The sequence below is a fragment of the Eucalyptus grandis genome, chromosome 2, assembly GCF_016545825.1.
Source record: "Eucalyptus grandis isolate ANBG69807.140 chromosome 2, ASM1654582v1, whole genome shotgun sequence".
In the NCBI taxonomy this organism is placed as follows: domain Eukaryota; kingdom Viridiplantae; phylum Streptophyta; class Magnoliopsida; order Myrtales; family Myrtaceae; genus Eucalyptus; species Eucalyptus grandis.
Window position 1 is genome coordinate 34,917,124 of NC_052613.1, and position 23,808 is coordinate 34,940,931.

A 23,808-nucleotide genomic window follows, 5' to 3' on the forward strand; every position below is an offset into this window, starting at 1 on the left:
CTGAAGAATAGAAGCAGCTACACCCTCAGCAACATTTCGAAGATCTTGCTTGATGAGATCCTCTGCTGAACCTTCAGAAGAGAAATTAAACAACTATAAAAATATATATATATATAAAGGGGAAAAACAGAAAACTAACTTTAGAAGCATAGAATATTGGTCCTATAAAGAACAACCTTTGGAAGATGGAAAATGTTCTGAATTGACATAGTTTGCGAGATTATTGAATGGTTGCTGGACTCCATCCTCCAACTGTAGTTCTGCATTCAAGTCCTCGACCTTTGCAGAACGGTTATCCAAGAATTAATCCTTAGCTCCAAGGCCTTCTTTTCTTAGTGCAATTTTGGTAGGTTTTGGAGGAGGAAAATGAGTATCATGATTAAAATTTCAGGTTCTGCTTGGACAACTATCCTGGATTGTGAATTTGATCTTGGGATACCAACATTAGGTGCTTGAGACATGTTTTGGAATTCCACCGGTCGAATATCACGCAAATAAGGAACTTCAGGTGCCGAAAGGGCAGAGGACTCGGAAATTGTGGCTTGAGTAGTCTGAGAAAACATATAGGAAGTTCAGATTTTTCTGTACCTTTTGCTTCAATATCTCTGCCTTTCTTTGTTCTTCACTTGGCAACCTACCATGCTCAATGGCCGGCATCTCAGGGGACCTTATCAGTAGATTTTCCATTCTCTTATCAATGGGCTTTACAGGATCCATGGAAATAGAATAGTCCAGATTGTCTACTCTAGATTCAACACCAGGAAATCGAGAATATTCTTTTGAAAATTCATGAACCTGGTGTTCAGAATCCAGATGACTGAGCAGGTTCGCCTCCTACAGGACAAGAATCGGCAGTAACTGGCTTGCTAGCCTTGGCCTCCAATTTAGGCTAGGCTTGAGCTGGCATAAAATGCTGTTGGACAACTATTTCAGGAGAAGGCTCTGGAACAACAACAAAGCCCTGCTTCCTAGAATCAGGATAGTCCACTCTTGGAAAAGCAGCGCTCTGGTTTTCATGTCTTGCCTGCAAATCTTCATGAAGCTTTTCCATATGAGCAGAAACTTTAGGTTGAGTGCCATTTCCTGGATCAATGAAATCACGAATAATGGAATGAGGAAGAGAAGAGTGCAGTGGGCAAACAGAAGATCTGGTTCCTGCGTGACCTGCCAGATATTCTTGAGTACAACTGAGATTGAACGGATTGATCACCTAATCCAAGCTAATGACAAAATTTGCATTGGTGGTCCTTCAAGCAGTCTTTGGCTTGGGCTTAATGCGCTTCACGGCGTTAGTACAGAAAGACTCCAGCAAGGGCCACTCCATTCTTGAAATAACAAGGGCCTTTAGGGATTGACTTTGCAAAAGGACAACCAAAAGAAGCCACTTGACAGTATCAATTTGGTAACATAAGGCATTTTTTCGGCTTTACTCACCATATCCAGCGAAAAGTCACATTTCATTATGCAATATAGGCAAGTGCAGAAAATCGAGTAGTAAAAGAAGAATAGCTTAACTCCTGCCATCCTGCTGCAAACACTCATGAACAACTCAAAACTTTTAATCCAAAATATTACCCATCAATCGATGAGAATAAAATCGAAAATTTCTCATGAGAAATGGGGAAGGAAGAGTTTCCAAAATATACTAGAGCACACTCATTATGTCCCTTTTATGTTCGGGTGAGCAAACTTGAGTAAGTGAAAGCAAAAGTACAATCACTCATGCATATCCTTATGTGCCTTTTACCTTATGTGCCTTTTACATAGGCCTAAGACACCACCACTCGTCCCTCTGGAGAGTGCATTCAATTGCTCCTAGTCCTCTTAAAAGAGGATTGGTAATATAGATAATGCATTAAATCAAGCACACTTAAGACATCACATCATTAAAGATACAGACCTGAATATGATAATCTGGTCAGGTTTCCTTTTGCCGGAACTCACATAAAAGTCCAAGAGAAGCTCTCTGAAATCAGAAACCAAAAGAAGGCTTGACATATGGGATAAAGCAACAAATTATTGGAAGATGCACATGTGGTCATAAGATGCGATCTTGCACATGATTCAAAATTAAGTAGAAGCACTCTCCCATATAAATATAGTAGACAACACAAGCTCACCTTATGATACGTTGATCCTTTTTGTCAGACACCTTTTTAAACAGAGAGTCTATCATTTCTACTTTAGGGGAATGAGTATGAACAGTTGCTCTGTAACGAGAAATTAGTGGCCATTGGCGAGAGCTTACCACCTGCGTTTGAGATGTAATTGACAGAGAATCTTATAAGCCACTATGCCCCTGCTACAAGCTACATGTCAAGTAATTACATGAGCTGAATTAGCACATCACCGCAGCAATGGACGGAATATCAGAATGCCCAGGAGAGCCATGAGACACATCCATTCCAAGGATCATGGTGGGAACTGGGAACCTTGGAAACCACAGGAATAGAAGAACGCTCCACCGTCAACAAAGAGTTCAAGCCACCAAGCTGCAGGAAGAAAGTATGGGTATAAATGTATGGTTTGATAATCATCGAGCAATGGACCACTACAGGTTAAATCATCATCAATTGGTTAACTCACAACACAAAAAGGATCTAAAAGAATTACTCATTAGAATTGTTGACTTTAGTATCCACTGTGGCGCCTCCTTCATCTTCATTAATTGGTTAAGTAGACTTTAGGAAGTTCTTGAACCACTGAACAGAGTCTTTGGGGTACCTCTTTAGCTTGTCATTGTAATCCACAAAGTAAAGGCCGAACCTCGAAGTGTATCCGGCCACCCACTCCCAGTTATCCAACAGAGACCACACGAAGTACCCTTTCACGTTGCATCCGTCTTCTCTGGTTCGGTTATAAAGCAAAATGTTAGAAAGAACGACATAGAAAGAGCTCGGTTTCGACTGATAAAAAGAGAGAAAGCGCACGGAACATTCGTAACGCACTTGATGGAGGCCAGCAAGTTGGTGAGATAGTCATTGTGATACTTGATCCTCTTCTCATCCTTGAGAGCCTCTTTGATGTTGATTAGCGGCGGGCTCGGGTCGTCCATACCTGCAGAGACCCAAGTTAGAACAGACAAAGGCAACAGATTTGAGCATCTTTTCTTCTTCAGTAAGTCATGACTGGATTAAGAAGACCTTCAACTTCAGTGAAGATATTACAGAAAGATGTAGCATCTGTATGCTGGTTGCCTTTTTTCTTTAAAGCTCGGCAGACTTACCATTTTCGGTAATAATAACAGGCAAGTTCCCATACTTTGTCTTGATATAGTTCATTAAACTTCTGAGCCCCTGAGGTACTATGTACAACCATATTGAACTCGCCTGCAAATCAACATCCGCATGACAGTTTTAGTTAGAAAAACAACTGGAGAGAAATTCATGCATTGCTAAAAATACATCACAAGCTATCATTTGAACGACCCACTTCATTCTAAATGATCTTTGCCTTAATCAAATCGAAAGTTTCTTGCTCTGCTAGGAACTAACGTACCCTGTCTCCAATTGGATTGAGTATCCCATCTCTAAAAGCTGAAAATAGTAGCAAACATAACTTAGCACCACCAAAATTAAAAAAGAGAAGACCCAAACAACTAAAACTTCCAGATATGCTAAGAAGGGTTACTTACACACAGTGATAGAGCCATGCTGCTTTTGCTGCACAGGATAACTAAACAGCTTAGTAACTCGGCATGCTGACGTTCAAATTAGGAACGCGCATCAGGGGTTGATAAGGATATACTTTAGTCTTTTGAGGAAGAGTGGCACCCCGGGTAGTTTAGCCTGTATCTCCTCAAACATTTTATCCACTCTAACAGCAGGAGGGGCTCTTCTGAATTGGGGGCTTTCCTCAAACACGTCAAAAGGTTGTTCGGTGAGCTGCATCGTTGATGGTCACGGACTATTCATTAGCTTATCAGAAGATGTTGCATTATAATTGACACCGGACAAGATATAAGAAACACAATTAACAAGGCAATCAGGGGATAAAAAAGGTGTCTATCAGTCATCAAGGAAAATGTTGCAGCAGACAGGATATAAGACTCACAAGTCCTTTCATTTCAGCTAATCTAGTCAGGTCTCTTATAAGCCCACGCATGTCACACCGAGAGAGAAGTTCACCACAGCCCATTTCTGTATCTTAGCTGGCTCAACAAATTTCTGCAGAAGAGTGAAAAGATAGCATAAACAAACTTATTGAACACAATAATTGGTGGCAGATAATTCAAATAACCTTACTTTGAAAGCTCCACCGTCCATTGCGGGGGAAGAAATCCTCTCCATTGCCCACGTTTAGCTGGGAAGGAAGCCACAGAAGTTTGTGTTATTGCAGATGATTGTCTAAAAGTCCATTGCAAACAAACAAAATTTCTTTTTTTCTTTTTTCTTTTTTTATCCAGCTAACAAAATGCAAAAGGGAAACTAGCAGTGGCACCTTAGGAGCCGGTAGAACACGGCCTTCAACTTGAGTAAAGCTATTGCTAATTGTTATATCGCATGAACGCAGCATAGACTCTCCAATTTGATCCTTCACTTGAAACTGATAAGTCCAGTTCTGTTTCCCTATGGAATGGGTAGGCGTCATTAGATAATACAATTGAGATGAGGCATGAACATTTGATTGTACTTAGAAACAAGTCTAATGGACTTACCACATATATTCATTCCGCTTTAGCTGATAAACTCTATTTACCGGCCATAATCTCTGCATTAACAACATCCATATCTAAAAAAAATAGAAGAAGAGAGATTAGATAAAATATTCACTTATAGATATACAAAAAGAATTACAATATATAAAGATATAATCAATGTCACTTACCCAACTCAAATTTTTCTGCATTCTCGATGCACTCCTCAACATCAATCGGTACACGAACGGCTCTCAACCAATCTTAAGTGCAAATCAAAGCTTCCACTACTTTGGGAGTTAAAGAACTTCGAAAGCCATCAAGCACACGACCCGATGTACTAAAAGTTGACTCGGAAGCAACGGTAGATACGGGAATGGACAAAATATCTCGAGCCATCAAAGAAAGGATCTTATATTTTGAGCCATTAGTCTTCCACCACATCAAAAGGTCAAGATTAAGATCCTTTTCATTTTTTTCTTGAAGATACTCATCAAGCTCGGACTTGTTGTCATCACACCCTTGTTCATTTGAGTATAAAAACATTTTTTTCCAAACTTGGACGTCATACTTCTTTATTCTTTCACTACCACCCGAATCGACATTGGAAGCACTACCACTTGCACCAGAACTATGGCCACCAACATTTTGATCACTTGAAATAAGAGAAGATTGCTTATAAAATTCATACAAACGCTCCAATGCATCCTTCACCTTGTAATGCATCTCTTTAACTTTCAATTCATCATCATAGATTTGTCCATACAAGAATGTCACATAATTCAACTTGGCCCTAGGATCTAACACAACCGCAATCAACACCATCATATTCACTTTATCCAAGCTTCCATAATATTTATCAAATTTTTCTTTCATTTTCACACCCATATCTTGAAGCCTAGGATCCGAAGCATTGACTGCATCTTTCAAATATCTATACAAAAAAGCTATTCCTTCAAAATAATCATTTGAAGTAACATACGAACTCCCTGACATCCGATTGGTGGCATCATAGAATACTTTTAGAAAATCTGAAATAATAATAACATTTTCCCAATCATCATCAATAGGAGTTTCATGGTTCAGCTCACTTGCAAAAGATATATTGTCTTCTTCCATTCTTTGGAAAGCTTTTCTGAACTTTATAGCTGTGTCTAACATTAGATAAGTGGAATTCCATCTAGTGGCAACATCAAGAACTACTGAACCCTTATAAGTGATCTTTTCACTCTTAATGCAAGTCTGAAATGCATTGGCTCTTGCGGGAGAACTCTTTACATATCTAACCACATTCCGGATACGTACAATAGAGTCACGTACTGTAGTCAAGCCATCTCTCACAATTAAATTCAATATATGAGCTGTGCATCTCATGTGCAAAACACTACCATCCAATATCGACGACTTTTCTTTAGAAAATTTATCCCTCAAATAGTTAATTGCAACATCATTCAAGCTAGCATTATCCACAGTGATTATGGACACCTTCTTTTCAATTCCCCACTCTTCAATACATTTTTCCACCATTCTCCCAATCTCCCTACCCCTATGACTATGCATCACCACAAAATTGATAATTCTTTTATGCAACTTCCAATTTTCATCAATAAAATGAGCAGTGAGACACAAATAATTCAGATTTTGAATGGAACTCCATATGTCGGTTGTGAGTGCGATCCTAGCATTAATCTGTCGAAAATAATTCTTCAAAGAAGTTTTTTCATCTAAGTACAACTTCATGCAATCTTTGGCCATTGTGAAACGTGATATATGTTTGAAGAGAGGTTGTAACTCACCGACAAATTCACGAAATCCAACTCGCTCAAACAAGGAAAAAGGTTGCTCATCAATGATGATGAATCGAGCAAGCATCCGCCTACAATGTTCTTGATTAAACGCCCATGTCAATAAGACACTACTAGTAGTAGAATCTCCTCCTGACTTGCCAGCCACGTCTACATTACGTGGTGCAAAGAACTTCTGTCTCTTATCTACGTTACGGGGGAACCTCCTGCATGTGGTCAAGTGCTTCCTTATCGCAGAAGTACCGTTAGCAACATTATACTTAAGCATGGTCCCACAATGAATGCATTTCACTTGATTTGGTTTTCCATCCTTATTATTAATTCTAGTATAATGATTCCAGCATTCCGATGTATATTTCTTATCAAGAGAAAGATGACAACCAGCCTTACTTGTGGCACTCGTGGTAGGGGGTGCCTCTTCTTCATTTTCATGGCCAGAAAACTCCAATTCCGTGATCGGACTCATCTCCTCATGTCCCTCCACCTCCATTGATGTGTTATCTTGATTCATTAACTTTGCACTACACAACAATAACATAATATAATTAATTTAGTTGATAACAATGTTAACACAGCATAATACAGCATACCAATGGTGTATAGAAACATAATACAACACTTTTATACATAAACTAAGTCTATTATGTTGAAATACATCATATGAATGATGTATAGAAACATAATACAGCACTTTTATACATAAACTAAGTCTATTATGTTGAAATACAGCATATCAATGGTGTATAGAAACATAATACATCAGTTTTATACATAAACTAAGTCTATTATGTTGAAATACAGCATATCAATGGTGTATAGAAACATAATACATCAGTTTTATACATAAACTAAGTCTATTATGTTGAAATACAGCATATCAATGGTGTATAGAAACATAATACAGCATGAACCATGGGAAAGTAGACCAATTTCAGTCTTTATTTCATCACCTACCTTTGAACCAGAAAGATTGCAAAGCTGTCTCACTAAAATCTACAAGTGATGTTGAAATTTGATGGTCCGACAGTGTCGAGAAAGCCCCTGACTGAGTCAATGACAGCTCTGCTGCTCTGGGACAGCAGGGAAGAGAATTTAAGGCCAAATATGTGAACCTAGAGCACAAACATCAAGACATCAGGAAAAAAACAGGACAGATTTAACTTCGCCATCACAATGACGTCAGCCAAATTAAAATCATCCAACTGTATTATAAATTTATAAGCAGACATCAACTTGTAAAATAAGAAACTAGCTTTGACTTCTAAAGCCAATTGATATTTCTTCATTTTCGCTATGATAAATACAGATACAATAACAGTAACATCGTATTGTCAAAGAGGCTTAAATTTTCCAATATTTTTTGCCCCAAGAAATTCGACCTGCTAATTTGGCGGGTTACAAGTTACAAAATATTACTCACATGCAAAATTAACTAAATATAAACATAGATCACGTCTATATTTATAGCTCACTAATCAGAAGATTGGTTGGAGGAAATTTCCTCCCGTCCTACTAAGAGTAAAGGAGAACACAACGCTATAAGAGAATAAACGATTTAGCAAGCATTCATTGGATTTGTGCAGTACTCAGTCAACAACCTTATCAGTGAGTCTCGCATGTGTTAGGGAGAAGAAATCTGAAACCACGTCATGCCATGAGCGCATCATTCGTCAAAAAGCTATTATAAAATCTGCGTTTGGATGATGTGTGGTAGATTATTCTAATCGAAAAGCTTCAATTTCCTAACTGCCAGAAAGTTACGGCAAGTCACAATGAGAACTGGAGATATCCCCTAAAGAACACACATCATCCAAATCTCAGTTTGCTGCGTCTTTAGACAATGATGTCTATGCCCCATGTTTGATCATGTTTTCTCTTATTTCTCAGCAATGTCCAGCAGCTACAGTTATCCTACATGTACCCTCGCTCACCACATTGCTTTCTCATATTTTACTCATTTTTTTTTGTCATTCCATCAAACATTTATAGCCCTATTATATCATCAAGACAGTGTTGGTTGACTGATATTTAAGCTAACTTTTTTTCCTAAAAAGAAAAGAAAAGGATAATTGACAGAAAAAAGCAGGACAATGAGCTGCACTAGTTTACTTTCTTTTGTACAACTCCAACTATTCTTGTTGTTAAGTAACAGTTAACCTACCCAAGAGCCCTCTTAGCAGAAGAGTGATTTAAAAAGCTGGATATAGTGAAAAGTAAAAGCAAAGGTTAACCCAAAATATGAATGGAAGGCGAGTGACGTCGAGGGCAAGCGACGGTGGCGTCGAGGGCGATCGGCGAGCCAGATGTCAGTGGCGGTGGCGTCGAGGGCGAGAGGAGGTGGCATCGAGCAGTGGTCAGCAAGCGGTGGCGTCAAGGATGAGTGACGATGGTGTCGACGGCGAGCGACAGTGGCGTTGAGGGCGATCAGCGAGCCAGAGGTTAGCGCGGTGGCGTCGAGGGCGAGAGGAGGTGGCCTCGAGCAGGGGTCAGCGAGCGGTGGCGTCGAGGGCGAGCGACGGTGGCGTCGAGGGCGATCGGCGAGCCAGAGGTCAGCGGTGGTGACCGGTGCCGTCGAGGGCGAGAGGAGGTGGCCTCGAGCAGGGATCAGCGAGCGGTGGCGTCGAGGGCGAGCAACGGTGGCGTCAAGGGAAAATGGTGAGCCAGGGCCCAGGGGTCAGCCGCGGTGTTGTCGAGGGCGAGCGGAGGTGGCTTCAACCCTCGAGCAGAGATTAACGGCGGTGGCGTCGAGGGCGACCGGCGGTGGCGTCGACTCGAGCAGAGGTGGAGAACGGACTGTGATAGCTAGTATAATCACCTAAAGGGGGGTGAATAGGTGCACAAACAATTTATCGAGATACGGAAGCGATTCTTTGCAAATGATAGAAAGAAAGTTTACTATGATTAGCGAAAATGAAGTACGATCAAAGTAAAGAGAGTAAGGAAGAGAAAATTGAACACAGGGTTTATAGTGGTTCGGCTTATTCCAAGCCTACGTCCACTCTTCCGCACTGACAGCCCACCGGCTGGATTTCACTACGATCAAAAGAGAAGTTACAGCACAGCTTTGCCTTGATTCCATAGTGTAGATGTTCTACCACACCTCCTCAAGGTTTCTCACAAATATAGACTATCTTTTGTATACAAGTATTCGCTCAAAGTGATTGTCTAAACAAAAAGGAGTTTCAGACTTTGGAATTCTTCTATCGAGCACTTTTTTAACAACTAAGACAGTCTTCCTTATATACTCCTTTATGCCATCATACCCGTTGGCACTTACCAAAGGAATTCCTCCAATCTACCCGTTGGACGGAATCAATTAAGAAGAATGTTCAAGCTATTAAAGGAACGTGTCGATAGCCTATCAATCTGTTCGCCCATACAATCGGGATCTCGGTTTCCATAAGTAGAACCTTCCAATAATATTTAGGCAATCACCGGATCTTCAATCATCGAGTCAATCTCGATCAATCAAAGGATTCATTTACGTCTTTTCCAGCCACGAGATCTTCTCCAGTTGATAAGGTTAAATCCTTGACGAAACATCCAGTTCTGGATAGCCTTTCTTCAACGGATTAGAGACTGTCAATGAGGATAGACTTTGAGTCTTAAGTCGGCTGTCCGGAGGTCTTCGACTTTAAATAGCGTAGTCCGCAAGCCTTCGACTAGACCGATGGAAACGTTTTGTCAGCTTCAAAATACTTCAAGAAGATTTCTCCAACACGGACGAGCGAAGAGAGAGAACCGTGAGTCTGTGAGTGAACGTGAAACGAAGTGAAAGTGTCGTGTGGAAGAGAGAGAACAACTTTTAGGGTTTCTGATTTCTGTAGACCTAATTCGACTATTTGGGGCTTTTTAGTTTTTACTTTTAGCCCTAACTGGAACCGAGAACCGCCGGTTCCCAAAAAAAGGAACCGGGAACCGGAACCGGCCTCCTTAGAACCGGGAACCGAACCGGACCCTCCTCCAGTTCGGTTCCGGTTCCCGGTTCTACCCGGAACCACGCTCACCCCTAGTTATGACCAGCGGCCAGCCAAAGAAGAGGAAGAAGAAAAAGAAAGGAGAAAAGAGAAAAGTGAAAAAGAAAAAGAAAATTAAAAATTATATTCTTAAAAAATAAAAATAATTAAAATAATTAAAATTTTAATTTTAAAAAATAATAAATAATAAAAAATTTCCATTAAATTTATGTTGTATAAAACCATGTTAGCAATGTATATATATATATATATAATTTTTTTTAGGTTTCATTAAATGGGTCGGGTATGGATCAAAAAATTTGCATTACAATAAATGGGTCAATTTGGGTCGGACCATTTATGACCCGACCCAAATCCGACGCGACCCACCCATTTAACTGGTCTACCTTAACCCATGCTCTATTTTTCTTTCCCCAAGCTTCAACCCGTGCTCGATTATTCTTTCCCCAAGCTTCGTTACACGACTCACCAGCTTTACCATATCTCTGATAGACAATTTCGGATGTTAAATAATCCAATTCGAAAAAAAATTAATTCAAAGATCATTTGCTCTTCCATTCTCCATCCTTGTCAAAGCATAGAAACTCTATTTTCTCTATCTTAGATTGAACGAGTAAATTATGCAATCTTTGGAACTACGCAACACCGGTAGTGAGTATTCTCTTCCTAGGTTTCCTTCAAGATCTTAATGGAAGTAGCTTCTCTGTCTGTCTTTGACTATGTTTTCGACAATTTGAGCCTTTAATGTATTCGCTGATGCATCATTTGCTGTTCAAATTTCGCTTGTAGTCTTTTCTCGTCGTTGTATCGTGTTATGATGCCCCAATCAATGGATGAAAATGAGAAGGAAATGAAGAACCGCCTCGTGGAGACATGAACCATCACTCTCTCTTTTATTGAATCTGAAGGATGGTGCTACATTCTTCTTCATGAGAAGATGGCTTTTATTTTACGGGTCACTCCTTTTTAATTCTTTCCCTTTTCCACACGAGAGAAATCCTAGAATTAGGGAACGACCGCCATGAGCGACTCGAGAGAGATCACTTCTTTTGTGCAACTCCATCACCCACATGTTGTAAGCTCGACACGCGATCCTTGGCTTGTCAAATCCGGCCGAAAGTGCGAGCACCTCCAGCTCTTTCCTCGTCCGGTCTTCTCCAGGGCTCGTGTATAGCATGATCATGTCGGAGGTGAACGAGTTCCTCGACACTATGTCTGTCTCGGGGTATTCGGGAAGGATCGGGTCCACGATGACCACCTTGCCATTTGGTGGCAGCGCCTCGTAACAGTTCTGGAGTAGCATTTTGCAGAAATCGTCTCGTAGACCATGGAAAAGCCACTGCGCAAGAACAAAAATATAACAGCCTAAACATAGAGTAGCTTTGGGCTTTCAGCATTTACATTGAACTCAAAGCCCATTACAAATACTTGAACCAAACGCAGTCAAAATGCACTATTGACCTCACAAGACGAAATAGATAAATGCATTGTAAACGATGACATAATCATCACGGTCCGATCCTGACAAGAAATCTGAGTTTGTGTATTAGGGGCATTTAAAGAGAAACAAAAAACAAAAACATATAAAACTTTTCATCTAATGAGCATCCACGTACTTCTATTTTTCAAAATATCCAATCAGTGCATGAATTTTACCTTTGAAGATAACTTTACATTGTCACATCAATAATCGCTATGTCTCCTCATTGCAAAAATGTTCCTTTGAAAATGATATTTTTCAAAATATCAAAATGAAATTTTACCTTTGAAGATAACTTTACACTGTCCAATGCACTTACCCCTTTAAAAATTGTTCATATCCAAATCCTAAAATTCTCGCGCCCACCTAAAATCCCCAAAACCCAATCAAATCACCCAAACCCTAAGCAAGATACTAAAACGTGCAGGTGAGATTTCTCTAACATTTAAGTTGTGATCATGAAATTTCACTAAACTTGCATGAAGAAAATATGACCTTGATATCTTCTCAATCATTTCCCGAAGGGCTACGCTAAAAGATAGGATGAGTAAACTTCAAGGGTGGGAAGATTTGAAGATAACCTTCATGAAGAGTATATCTGCTTTCGGAACAGACTTTAACAGGTCTCCTCCGACACGCTCCATACCTGTTCAAGAAAAAAATTGCATTATACATACATACATACATACATACATACATACATACATATATGCATGCTTTTTTTAAGGAGAGCATCAAATATCAGTATTTTATTCACTCTTTAGTCGAAAATAAAAATGTGTGTAGAGAGTGATTTTACGAGGATGGGCAGGTGCATCTTTGATCACATGAGGCAGATCATAGAGTATGCCCCTGAGATTTGGGAACTTGTCCAATATGAGCCGAAGGTTCTGGCCGACGCCGCCACCTAGGTCGGCAATCGTCTTTGCGCCCTCAAACCCACGGTACGACTCGAGGATCTTGTTCATGTAAAGCGGGGTCGGGGATTCCATCCCGTTGTTGAAGACCGTATTGAGCGCCGGGTCCTTCCCGGCGTATTCGAAGATATTTGTCCCGTTTGCATTCTCGAAGAGGCCTCCTCCATTTTTAACTGCTTCCTGCAACCCATACCTGCACAATGATATAAGTGTAAATTTGTAGTTGGCAAGCGAGGTTGTTTTGAAAGGATAGATTGTGTGGGCTGTAAATGAGTATGGTCGAGGTGCAGCTACTGTCTGATAAGCGAACCGAGATGAAGAAGCATGGTTGTGACGCTTATGGCGCCAAATGATTCATGATTGATGATCTTTTTGTGCCATCTCTTTCACCAACAAAGCATTTTAGGCTCATGCAGCAATCAGCAAGTATCTCTTGCCGTCCTCTTTTCTCGTAGATAATTCAACACGTTTAGTTCATCATGAAGAAGTGAAGAAAACTTCGAGTTACGTAATCAGTGTGGTTTTTTAATTTGTGATACGTGCTTAGTTATAGCAAGTTGAAAACTTCGACGGAAAGAAAGAATGAACACAAACCAGCTGTTGATGAGGGTCTTATGTTGGAGGAATCGCAGCAATGGCGCGAAAGAACCGGCTTCACTGCTTACAAAGTACTTGCTCTTTGGCCCGAGGCCATACAGACTCTGATCGCCATGAAGAGTGCACGACAAGTAGGAGAAGCTCGCCAGGAGACGAAGCATGCGGTTGATGGTGCGTGGGGCGTCCGGGTTGGCGATCCCGAGGTGGGCTGCGATCTGGGACGGCGAGAGCTGGGCGGAGGCCCCGCCTTCCCGGGCTAGCAAGTCAATGATCCCAAGCTCGACGGCAGACCTCAACACCATGGGGACGGCCGTGAGGATGCACGTCTCGAAGGCAGCCACGAGCTCCTCATCCTCAGCAGGCGTCGTGATCGATTGGGTCTCGCTAGTATCCATGTTGGCTTCTGCACTGTTGCTGAGAGATCAAAGGTGGAGTTTGAGAAATGAGGGATTGAAGAGTTGGTTGGTGGATGGGTTGGTAAACATGAGGAGCAGCCCTTTATATAGGGTTCTTCATGAGTCTTGGGAGGTTAATGGCAGAGGAGAGGAATCTTCCGTGTCCAGCTCGAATGTCTCAACAAATCTCAACCACTAACCGATTCGGTATTCAGGGTAGATCTCTTAGGACAGATTACGAGGGAGAAAATATTGGGTGGTCCGGGACCGCACGACAGTGGGGTCCCGGACCACTCACGCGGCGCCACGTGTAAGGGGAGGGAACCAAAGGACCTGCCCCTGTCCCATCTCTCTGAGGCTCTCTCTCCTCTTTCTCTTCTCTGTCTCCCTCTCCTCACACGTGGCGCCGCGTGAGTGGTTTGGGACCACGCTGACGTAGTGGTCCTGTACCACCCAATATTTTCTCGATTACGAGGGTGGCTGACAGGGGCTCTTCACATGGATCAGTGTTTTGAATGGATGCAGTAGGAGCTGGTGTGGAAAAGAAGGGTTCGATTCTTTGAAGAAATAATGTTTTTATGAAAAATTGTTTTCGATTTTTGAACGACTAATAAATGATCGATTTACAAGAAATGTTTTTAATAGGCTGTCAACAAGTTTAGATTTGTGAAAACGACTTTATATCCTAATAAGAAGGAAACCGTTTTCCCTAAATCATTAAACAAATGAAAAATGATTTTCATGGAAAATATTATTCTTGATGATGAAGTTTTCAATAAAACAAGATGCACCCGAAGATTTAGAGAATAAATACGAGTGATGTTGAGCTGACACATATACTTTAGAATCCATGTTGGATATTGAGAAAAGGCTGACGTGCATTGTATTTCCTTGACACAAGTTCATTGAATTCAACATTCTTTGCGGAGTCCTCACAAAATAAAAAAGGGAAAATTTCAAATAATAACATAAAGTGCTCCAACTTTCTCAAATAAGAGCATGAAGTTGACATTGTTTCAACTAAAGGTTTAAAGTGACAATGTTAATCCCAAAGAAGGGCATGGACTAATCATGATTGTTTTAAATAAGGGTATGGCCTTATAAGCTCGCCAGTTGGCAAAATATTCCGACCCAACGAGGGATATTTTTGTCAAAACACAATTTGAATTTAAATTGAATTACATTAATATTTTTTTAAATAAAAATTTAAAAAAAAAAATAAAAAGGGAAAAATATAGGCGGGAGGGGGAGCCCTCCTACCAATGGCCGCCGCCCATTGCTGGTGGGGAGACGATGATGGCCGACAAGGTCACCACCGCTTGGGTGACCGCTGCTGTCTTCTCTCCCATTCTATCTCGCTCGCCCTTCATTTTGATATGGCTAGTATAAGTACCTAGAGGGGGGGATTAATAGGTATAAAGAGTAATTTCTTATGATAATCGCACAATACTAGATAGTTGATAGATATGAGACAATTTTTCCTCGTCAATAAACAAACAACGATCAAAGTAAGACTGAGAGTAGGGAAGAGAAAATTGAACACAAGGTTTATAGTTGTTCGGCTTATTTCAAGCCTACGTCCACTCTTCTGCACTAACAGCCCACTGGCTGGATTCCACTATGAACAAAGAGATATTACAATACTGTTCTTCCTTGATTTCTTGGTGTAGAAGATCTACCACACTCCCTCAAGGTATCACTAAGTATAGACTCTCTTTGCGTGTACAGTTTCGCTCAATATGAATCGACTAATAATCAAGGGGCTTCAGACTCTGGAATTTCTCTATCGAGCACACACTAGAACAACTGGAACGTCTTCTTTTTATACTCCTTTATGCCATCATACCCGTTGGCACTTACCAAAGGAATTCTTCCAATCTTCCCGTTGGACAGAATTAATTAAGAAGGTCATTCGAGCTATTAAAGGAACATGTCGATAGCCCATCAATCATGTTCGCCCATACAATCAGGATCTTGGTTTCCAAGAATAGAACATTCAAGAATATTTCGTCAATCATCGGATCTTCAAACGATCTTGATTTCGAATAAATAATCCGTTATATCAAATCCAGCCAATAGATCTTCTCCAGTCGATAAGACCAAATCCTTAACCAAACACTTTAGCTCTGGATCGCCTTCGTCGCTAGATTAGAAACTGTCAATGAGAATGGTCTTGAGTCTTGTGTGCTTGAGCCCGGTGATCGAAAGTCTTCGGACTCTAAGTACAAGGGTCTGCACAGCTTCCAAACTAGACTGATAGAAACGTTTTGTCAACTTCAAAACACTCTAGAGAGATTTCTCCAACAATCTCCCCATTTTTGATGGTGACAAAACTTTCCTGTAGATTTGAACAACTTTGACCTGCAAAAATATTATTCAAGCAGTATGGATATCTCATAAAGATTAATAACTCAACTTCGCATTCACGTAAAATAGGTTAGTCTTTCATGAGTAAAGCCATACAATAACACTTGATATAAATGCAACAGTCAATTTCAAATCCACACACTCAAGTCAGTCAATTTCAAATCCACACACTCAAGTCAGTCAAATTCACCAAGTCCACCACACCTAAGTCATACTCAAAATAAGTATCCAAACAAACTAAAATTAAAAACAGATTCAAAGTCAAAGTTCAGTTCAGTTCAAAGCTGGCAATTCTCCCCCTTTTTGTCATCATTAAAAAGGTGAGAAAGAGTCAAGTCTGCTTGGGAATGCGCACAAGCTAGAAATCTCCCATCGACTGTACGACGCCTTCCAGCCTCTTCAAGTCTTCCCGTAGACGTGTCACCTCTACTTCTTTGGCATTAGCTTGAATTTGATGAGCGAGGTCTTGCATTTGATCCGACAGGGTAACAGAAGATGCTTGTCCAGCATTCTTCAGGACTTGAAATTCACAGTCCAAAGCATATATTTGACCCTGCATTTCCAGAAGAAGATCAAGGATACGACGAAAATCTGCGGTATTGTCCGTCTCGCGTGCTGGCATTTGCTCTATCGATGGAGTAAAGGCAGACGATGGAACTTCGGTGTAATCGCGCAAATTTGGCGTTGAGGTGTCATGTCCTTCCTCAGGCATTTGAGAAGCCTGAATATCTTCGGGATTTGCTTGCGAGCGACTCACACCTTCACTGTGAACAGGATATGGTGTAGTCCTTCCTTGCTCGTCATCTCCCCCGTTTCTAAGGCCTCAATTTGGGAAGAGTGATGGTCATGCTCAGCAGAATCTTGATTGCCTTTCTCTCCGGCTTCATCTCGAGACTTTTCTTTGACTTGCTTCTTCTTCTTCTTCAACTTCTTTTTCTTTCTCTTCGTTCTCCTCTCGCTTCTCTCTGTTCCTTTTCCTCTCGCTTCTTTTCCTTTCTCCGTTGTTACGTTGATTCGGATACGTAACGACCGAGTCTTTTCAATGCCAAGGCAGAGATAGTGAGTTCATCCTCTTCATCTTCATCCTCTAAGATTAGAGCTCTTTTCTTTTTGGATGGAGCACCCATGGGCTCCTTCCCTTTCCTTTTCGACGTAGAAGAGACTGGATGAAATTTAACTGGAGTTTTCACTTTGAACTTCTTCATTGCCTTATCAAGCTCTTTCAGACGCATTTTTGTCAGCATTTTCAAACCCACCACCATTTTGTCGCATGGTCGAACACAAAGAGTCTGTGGAGGTTCAATGTTCAAGTGTCTGAAGATCTTGGTCACAAGACCTGAGTAAGGCAACTGGCCCTTGTCCTTCACCATCGCTCTGTACATGTGGAAGAGAATGGTGTGAGGGAGAGAGAACTTCTTCCTTGAATTGATCGCGTACATCAATTTCGCCTCAGAGTTAGACACGTCTGTCTTGGATGTTGATTTTGGCCTGAGACAGTTGATCACGATTTTGTGCAGTAAGATGTTGATGGCATGCATTCTTGGGTAGGTAATTCTTCCTTCGTACTCCTCGTCTTTGACAAGTTCCGAGTGTGGTGCGAGCGATTGAAACCTTGATCGGTTGATATCGTCTTCTTTCAACTCCAATTATGTCGCCAACATGTCCACATCTACCACATAGTCTTGGTCTCGAACATCAAGGATATTCTATTCACATCTAAAAGCTGAGATTCGAATAGAAATATGTTGTCAATTGTGCATAGCCGTCTGTGGTGTCAGAGCAAAATTACTCTAGTTGAAGCAGATTGAACTTCTCCTTCAAGTTCACATTGATGGCATCTAGAAAATCAAAATCAACACTCCTGGGGTTTATCACCCCACGTTTCAACAATTTGAAGAACATATCCTCCTGTTCCTTCGATTTGAACAACTCCGTTCTTTTTCCCTTTACCTTCGCAGCAACACCCATCCTGGGTTGGAATTCACTAAACAGTTTATCATCGTCATTCCCGTCGGTCGGATTCAATCCCCTACACGAGGGTCACTTGGAATGTTCGCAAGTGCTTCCTCAGCCTTTCCTTTGGAAGCAATTCCCAAATCCTCCATCCGTCGCAAAAAGATATACTCATTTCTATACCCTTTGTCTTTAAGGAAGGCATCTACATAGTTCAGTGGTGTACCTATGCTTTTCAAAGCACGATAGAGCTTGTAAATAAAAGAGGGTTTTTGGACTCTTACAGGGTCTGCTTCCTCGATTATTTCTTCCTGCGGTTGTTGTCCCACACCCTGTGGAGTAGATAATGGAGATTGATGTGGTTGAGAGTGAATCGGGCTCCGTTGCTGTCTCAATAACTCTTCCTCCTCGGTGAGGTCGAAATGGGTAGGACCCTCCCTCATTCTTTGTGGTCCCCCTTTGCGATTCTTGAAGACCTTCTAGAAGAAGACATCGTTTCTTGTCGTTGAAAGATTCCTTGACTCGCTTTCCCAAGAAAAGATGACAACTTTCTCGAAGATGAACACGAAGTCGAGACAGGATTGGGAGGAGAATGCCTTTTTAGGGTTTTTGAGTTAAGCGAAGAAAACAACTGACTGTATATAACCTAGTTAAAAAAGGAAAAACCAATCGACATAAAGGAAAGTGAACAGTTGTCCCTTTTTTAAAAACGATAACTGCCTTTTTAAATAGAGGTTATCTTTTTGAAAAGACAAGATTCCGTTTTCTCGGAAATTAAAGATAAATCAAATATAACCGAACGAATGATCGTACCTTTTCGAGATTGAATATTAAAACAACTTACGTCTATAGCCATGAATGATTGAGTCTCGAGTCTCTAGACTTTGATTTCCTCAAGCTTCAAAATGTTGAGTCGGAACGGATGATATCGAATTGATTCTTCTCCAAAGGCTTTGTGAATATATCCGCTAGTTGGCTCTTTGATTCAACAAATTGAATCGAGATTTCTCCATTTTGAACATGATCTCTAATGAAGTGATGTCGAATCTCTATATGCTTTGCCCTTGAGTGAAGGATTGGATTTTTAGTAAGATTGATTGCGCTGGTGTTGTCACATCTAATCTCGGTGCATGAGTCTTCAATTCCAAAGCCTTGTAGCTGTTGTTTTATCCACAGAATTTGCGAACAACAACTTCCAAGAGCTACATACTATGCTTCTGTTGTAGAGAGAGCTGCAGTACACGGTTAGTGGAAACTTGATTTATTGGTTTAAAGGAATTTCTTACCTGTTTTCCCAATATACATGGTGTACATAGATCGGACTTTTGATATGATAAATTGGGTAGACCACGAACAAGCTTCTTTGCTGAGATTTTGGCTATCTGCTTCATGTTGATATGCCCAAGCTTTTTGTGCCATAAGTTCGCTTCATCTTGGATTGAGATTAGACATTGCGATTCATCTGGTTTCACGTTCAAGAGGTAGATATTCCCATGTCTTCGACCCATGAATGTCTGAGAAGAGTCTTTACTGGTTCCTGAACAAATACCCTCTTGAAAGTTGATTTTAAAACCGGCATCACAAAGCTGGCTAATACTGAGCAAATTGTAATTGAGCCCTTCAACTAAAGAAACATTGCTTATTGTGAGATTCCCAATCTTTACAAGCAGTTCCAAATCCCACTATTTTTCCTTTTTGTTTCCTCCAAATGAGACTTTTCCACCATTCACTTGAACGAGCTTTATGAAGTAATTTGAATCTCTGTCATGTGTCCGGAGCATCCACTATCCAGATACCATTTCACTTTTTTCTTGATAGTGACCTGCATTCAAAAAGAAACTCAAGCTTTCTTTGGTACCCATATTTTCTTGGGTCCTTTTGAGTTAGTCTGATATACGGTTTTTGCCCAGACTTTATTGACAAGTCTCCAAACCATAGGACATTCTTTCTCAAAATGATCTGCACTATTGCATTTTGAACATCTAAGAGCATTGCAACCTACTGGTTTTACAAAGTTCCTTTCAAAATGATTTTTGTAAGCGTTTCTTGTAGGTCTTTGCTTGATTCTTTCTTTTACTTTAGGAAAATCGATTAAAGGAATAGTTTCAGCAGTCATTCCCAATCCAGATTTATTGAAATAAGGTCTTTGAACAGAAAGTATTTTCTCCAGTTTTTCAGAACCTAAAGAAAATCTTTTGGAAATATTTGAAATGTCATTTTTCAAGAATGCATTCTCTTTTAAAAGATTATTTTCACTTTCTTTGAGAGAAGAAACATTCTGGTCTAAGCATTTCATTTTTTTTTTCAAAACATTCTCTTGTTGTTTCAAAGCAGAATTTTCCTTTTTGAGTTCTGAAATTCTTTTAAGGGAAGTCTTAAGACTAAAACATAATTCATCAATGTATTTTGAAACTTTAATAGGGATTTTGAAGTTACTTACCTCGAATTCACTTTCTGAATCTAAATCAATCTCGGAGTTTGATTCTGAATCTGATTGTGCCATTAGACATATGTTGGCATAATCATCACCACTATCTTCGCACTCTGTATCACTCCAGGTTTCAGCTTTGAGAGCTTTTCGATATCTTTCAGTTTTTCCTTTCTTCTTCCTTAGAAGAGGACAGTTGGGTCTGATGTGTCCCTTTTTCTTACATTCAAAGCAGACTACATCTTTGTTTGATTCTTCATCTTCAGCAGACTTGGTCTGTTGCTTTTGAAAACTTTGTTTCTTTGCATTGAATCTTTTTCCTTTTTTGTTCAGCTTTCTGAATCTTCTTATCATAAGAGCAAGTGCTTCATCATCCACGCCGTCTTCAAAATCTGTTACATCAGAATCATCATTAGATTTTAATGCAATAGATTTCTTACCTTTAGGGTCTTCGTCTTCATTGATTCGTTCCACTTCATAGGATTGAAGAGTCCCAACCAACTCATCGATAGACAGTGGCATGATTCTTTGGGTCTCCCTGATTGAGGTCTTTATATGATTCCAATCCTTGGAGAGTCCACACAGTAACTTGTTTACTTTCATGGGATCAGAAATTGGTTGGCCTTGATTTTCAAGACCATTCACGATATCTGTAAAACGACTAAACATGTCAGTTATAGATTCTCCTGGTTTCATTCTGAAGGCTTCGTATTGACCGAGAAGAATGTTGATTCTTGTCTCTTTCACTCGATCGGTTCCTTCATAAGTAATGTGTAATCTATCCCAGACTTCTTTGGCTGTATCACAAGAAGATATTCTATTATATTCAGTAGGTGATAAAGCACAATATAAAGAGTAAATTGCTTTTGCATCAAGAGCTTGTCTCTTGATCATCTCTTCCTGAGTCATTTCGCTAGACTCAACAGAGTCTTTTCCTCTTTCTGAGACAGGAGTAGATTTAGGAGCGATTCCTTTTTCTACAACGTCCCATTCCAGAGGATCCTTTGATCTTAAGAACGCCTTCATCTTGTTTTTCCATATGTTGTCGTCCTTTCCATCAAAGTAAGGCGGTCTCGTGTTGCTTTGCCCTTCTACCAGCCCTGGAGCCAACATACGAGCCATGGATCTTTAACTCTGAAGTAAAACACTTCAAACAAGGTGAGTACACGAGCTCTGATACCAATTGTGATAGCTAGTATTAGCTAGTATAATCACCTAGAGGGGGTGAATAGGTGCACAAACAATTTATCGAGATACGGAAGCGATTCTTTGCAAATGATAGAAAGAAAGTTTACTATGATTAGCGAAAATGAAGTACGATCAAAGTAAAGAGAGTAAGGAAGAGAAAATTGAACACAGGGTTTATAGTGGTTCGGCTTATTCCAAGCCTACGTCCACTCTTCCGCACTGACAGCCCACCGGCTAGATTTCACTACGATCAAAAGAGAAGTTACAGCACAGCTTTGCCTTGATTCCACAGTGTAGATGTTCTACCACACCTCCTCAAGGTTTCTCACAAATATAGACTATCTTTTGTATACAAGTATTCGCTCAAAGTGATTGTCTAAACAAAAAGGAGCTTCAGACTTTGGAATTCTTCTATCGAGCACTTTTTTAACAACTAAGACAGTCTTCCTTATATACTCCTTTATGCCATCATACCCGTTGGCACTTACCAAAGGAATTCCTCCAATCTACCCGTTGGACGGAATCAATTAAGAAGAATGTTCAAGCTATTAAAGGAACGTGTCGATAGCCTATCAATCATGTTCGCCCATACAATCAGGATCTCGGTTTCCATAAGTAGAACCTTCCAATAATATTTAGGCAATCACCGGATCTTCAATCATCGAGTCAATCTCGATCAATCAAAGGATTCATTTACGTCTTTTCCAGCCACGAGATCTTCTCCAGTTGATAAGGTTAAATCCTTGACGAAACATCCAGTTCTGGATAGCCTTTCTTCAACGGATTAGAGACTGTCAATGAGGATAGACTTTGAGTCTTAAGTCTGGCTGTCCGGAGGTCTTCAGACTTTAAATAGCAGAGTCTGCAAGCCTTCAGACTAGACTGATGGAAACGTTTTGTCAGCTTCAAAATACTTCAAGAAGATTTCTCCAACACGGACGAGCGAAGAGAGAGAACCGTGAGTCTGTGAGTGAACTGTGAAACGAAGTGAAAGTGTCGTGTGGAAGAGAGAGAACAACTTTTAGGGTTTCTGATTTCTGTAGACCTAATTCGACTATTTGGGGCTTTTTAGTTTTTACTTTTAGCCCTAACTGGAACCGAGAACCGCCGGTTCCCAAAAAAGGAACCGGGAACCGGAACCGGCCTCCTTAGAACCGGGAACCGAACAGGACCCTCCTCCAAGTTCGGTTCCGGTTCCTGGTTCTACCCGGAACCACGCTCACCCCTAGTTATGACCAGCGGCCAGCCAAAGAAGAGGAAGAAGAAAAAGAAAGGAGAAAAGAGAAAAGTGAAAAAGAAAAAGAAAATTAAAAATTATATTCTTAAAAAATAAAAATAATTAAAATAATTAAAATTTTAATTTTAAAAAATAATAAATAATAAAAAATTTCCATTAAATTTATGTTGTATAAAACCATGTTAGCAATGTATATATATATATATATATAATTTTTTTTTAGGTTTCATTAAATGGGTCGGGTATGGATCAAAAAATTTGCATTACAATAAATGGGTCAATTTGGGTCGGACCATTTATGACCCGACCCAAATCCGACGCGACCCACCCATTTAACTGGTCTACCTTAACCCATGCTCTATTTTTCTTTCCCCAAGCTTCAACCCGTGCTCGATTATTCTTTCCCCAAGCTTCGTTACACGACTCACCAGCTTGACCATATCTCGATAGACAATTTCGGATGTTAAATAATCCAATTCAAAAAAAAAAAAATTAATTCAAAGATCATTTGCTCTTCCATTCTCCATCCTTGTCAAAGCATAGAAACTCTATTTTCTCTATCTTAGATTGAACGAGTAAATTATGCAATCTTTGGAACTACGCAACACCGGTAGTGAGTATTCTCTTCCTAGGTTTCCTTCAAGATCTTAATGGAAGTAGTTTCTCTGTCTGTCTTTGACTATGTTTTCGACAATTTGAGCCTTTAATGTATTCGCTGATGCATCATTTGCTGTTCAAATTTCGCTTGTAGTCTTTTCTCGTCGTTGTATCGTGTTATGATGCCCCAATCAATGGATGAAAATGAGAAGGAAATGAAGAACCGCCTCG

At 40.3% G+C, this 23,808-nt stretch overlaps 3 protein-coding genes and 1 long non-coding RNA gene across 4 annotated transcripts; all 4 read right to left on the bottom strand.

Annotated features, from left to right (window-relative positions):
- Positions 1 to 1,817: 1,817 nt before the first annotated feature.
- LOC104435334 (protein argonaute 16-like) lies at positions 1,818 to 2,456 on the bottom strand. The gene is made up of 3 exons (XM_039306028.1): positions 2,351 to 2,456; positions 2,121 to 2,251; positions 1,818 to 1,966 (listed from the first exon to the last, which is right to left on the bottom strand). Exons 1-3 carry the CDS (start codon positions 2,414 to 2,416, stop codon positions 1,879 to 1,881), a joined length of 285 nt encoding a protein of 94 aa, XP_039161962.1. The 5' UTR covers positions 2,417 to 2,456; the 3' UTR covers positions 1,818 to 1,878.
- Positions 2,457 to 2,672: 216 nt separating this feature from the next.
- Positions 2,673 to 3,059, bottom strand: LOC108958076 (beta-glucosidase 6-like). Its single transcript, XM_018869918.2, has 2 exons — positions 2,949 to 3,059; positions 2,673 to 2,847 (listed from the first exon to the last, which is right to left on the bottom strand). Exons 1-2 carry the CDS (start codon positions 3,053 to 3,055, stop codon positions 2,673 to 2,675), a joined length of 282 nt encoding a protein of 93 aa, XP_018725463.2. The 5' UTR covers positions 3,056 to 3,059.
- A 1,059-nt stretch (positions 3,060 to 4,118) lies between these two features.
- LOC120290162 lies at positions 4,119 to 4,502 on the bottom strand. The gene is made up of 3 exons (XR_005548017.1): positions 4,441 to 4,502; positions 4,240 to 4,302; positions 4,119 to 4,166 (listed from the first exon to the last, which is right to left on the bottom strand). It is a non-coding gene; the product is annotated as an uncharacterized LOC120290162 (long non-coding RNA).
- Positions 4,503 to 11,269: 6,767 nt separating this feature from the next.
- Positions 11,270 to 13,901, bottom strand: LOC120290357 (caffeic acid 3-O-methyltransferase-like). The gene is made up of 4 exons (XM_039306385.1): positions 13,410 to 13,901; positions 12,698 to 13,008; positions 12,480 to 12,544; positions 11,270 to 11,757 (listed from the first exon to the last, which is right to left on the bottom strand). Exons 1-4 carry the CDS (start codon positions 13,805 to 13,807, stop codon positions 11,368 to 11,370), a joined length of 1,164 nt encoding a protein of 387 aa, XP_039162319.1. The 5' UTR covers positions 13,808 to 13,901; the 3' UTR covers positions 11,270 to 11,367.
- Between the last annotated feature and the right edge of the window lie 9,907 nt (positions 13,902 to 23,808).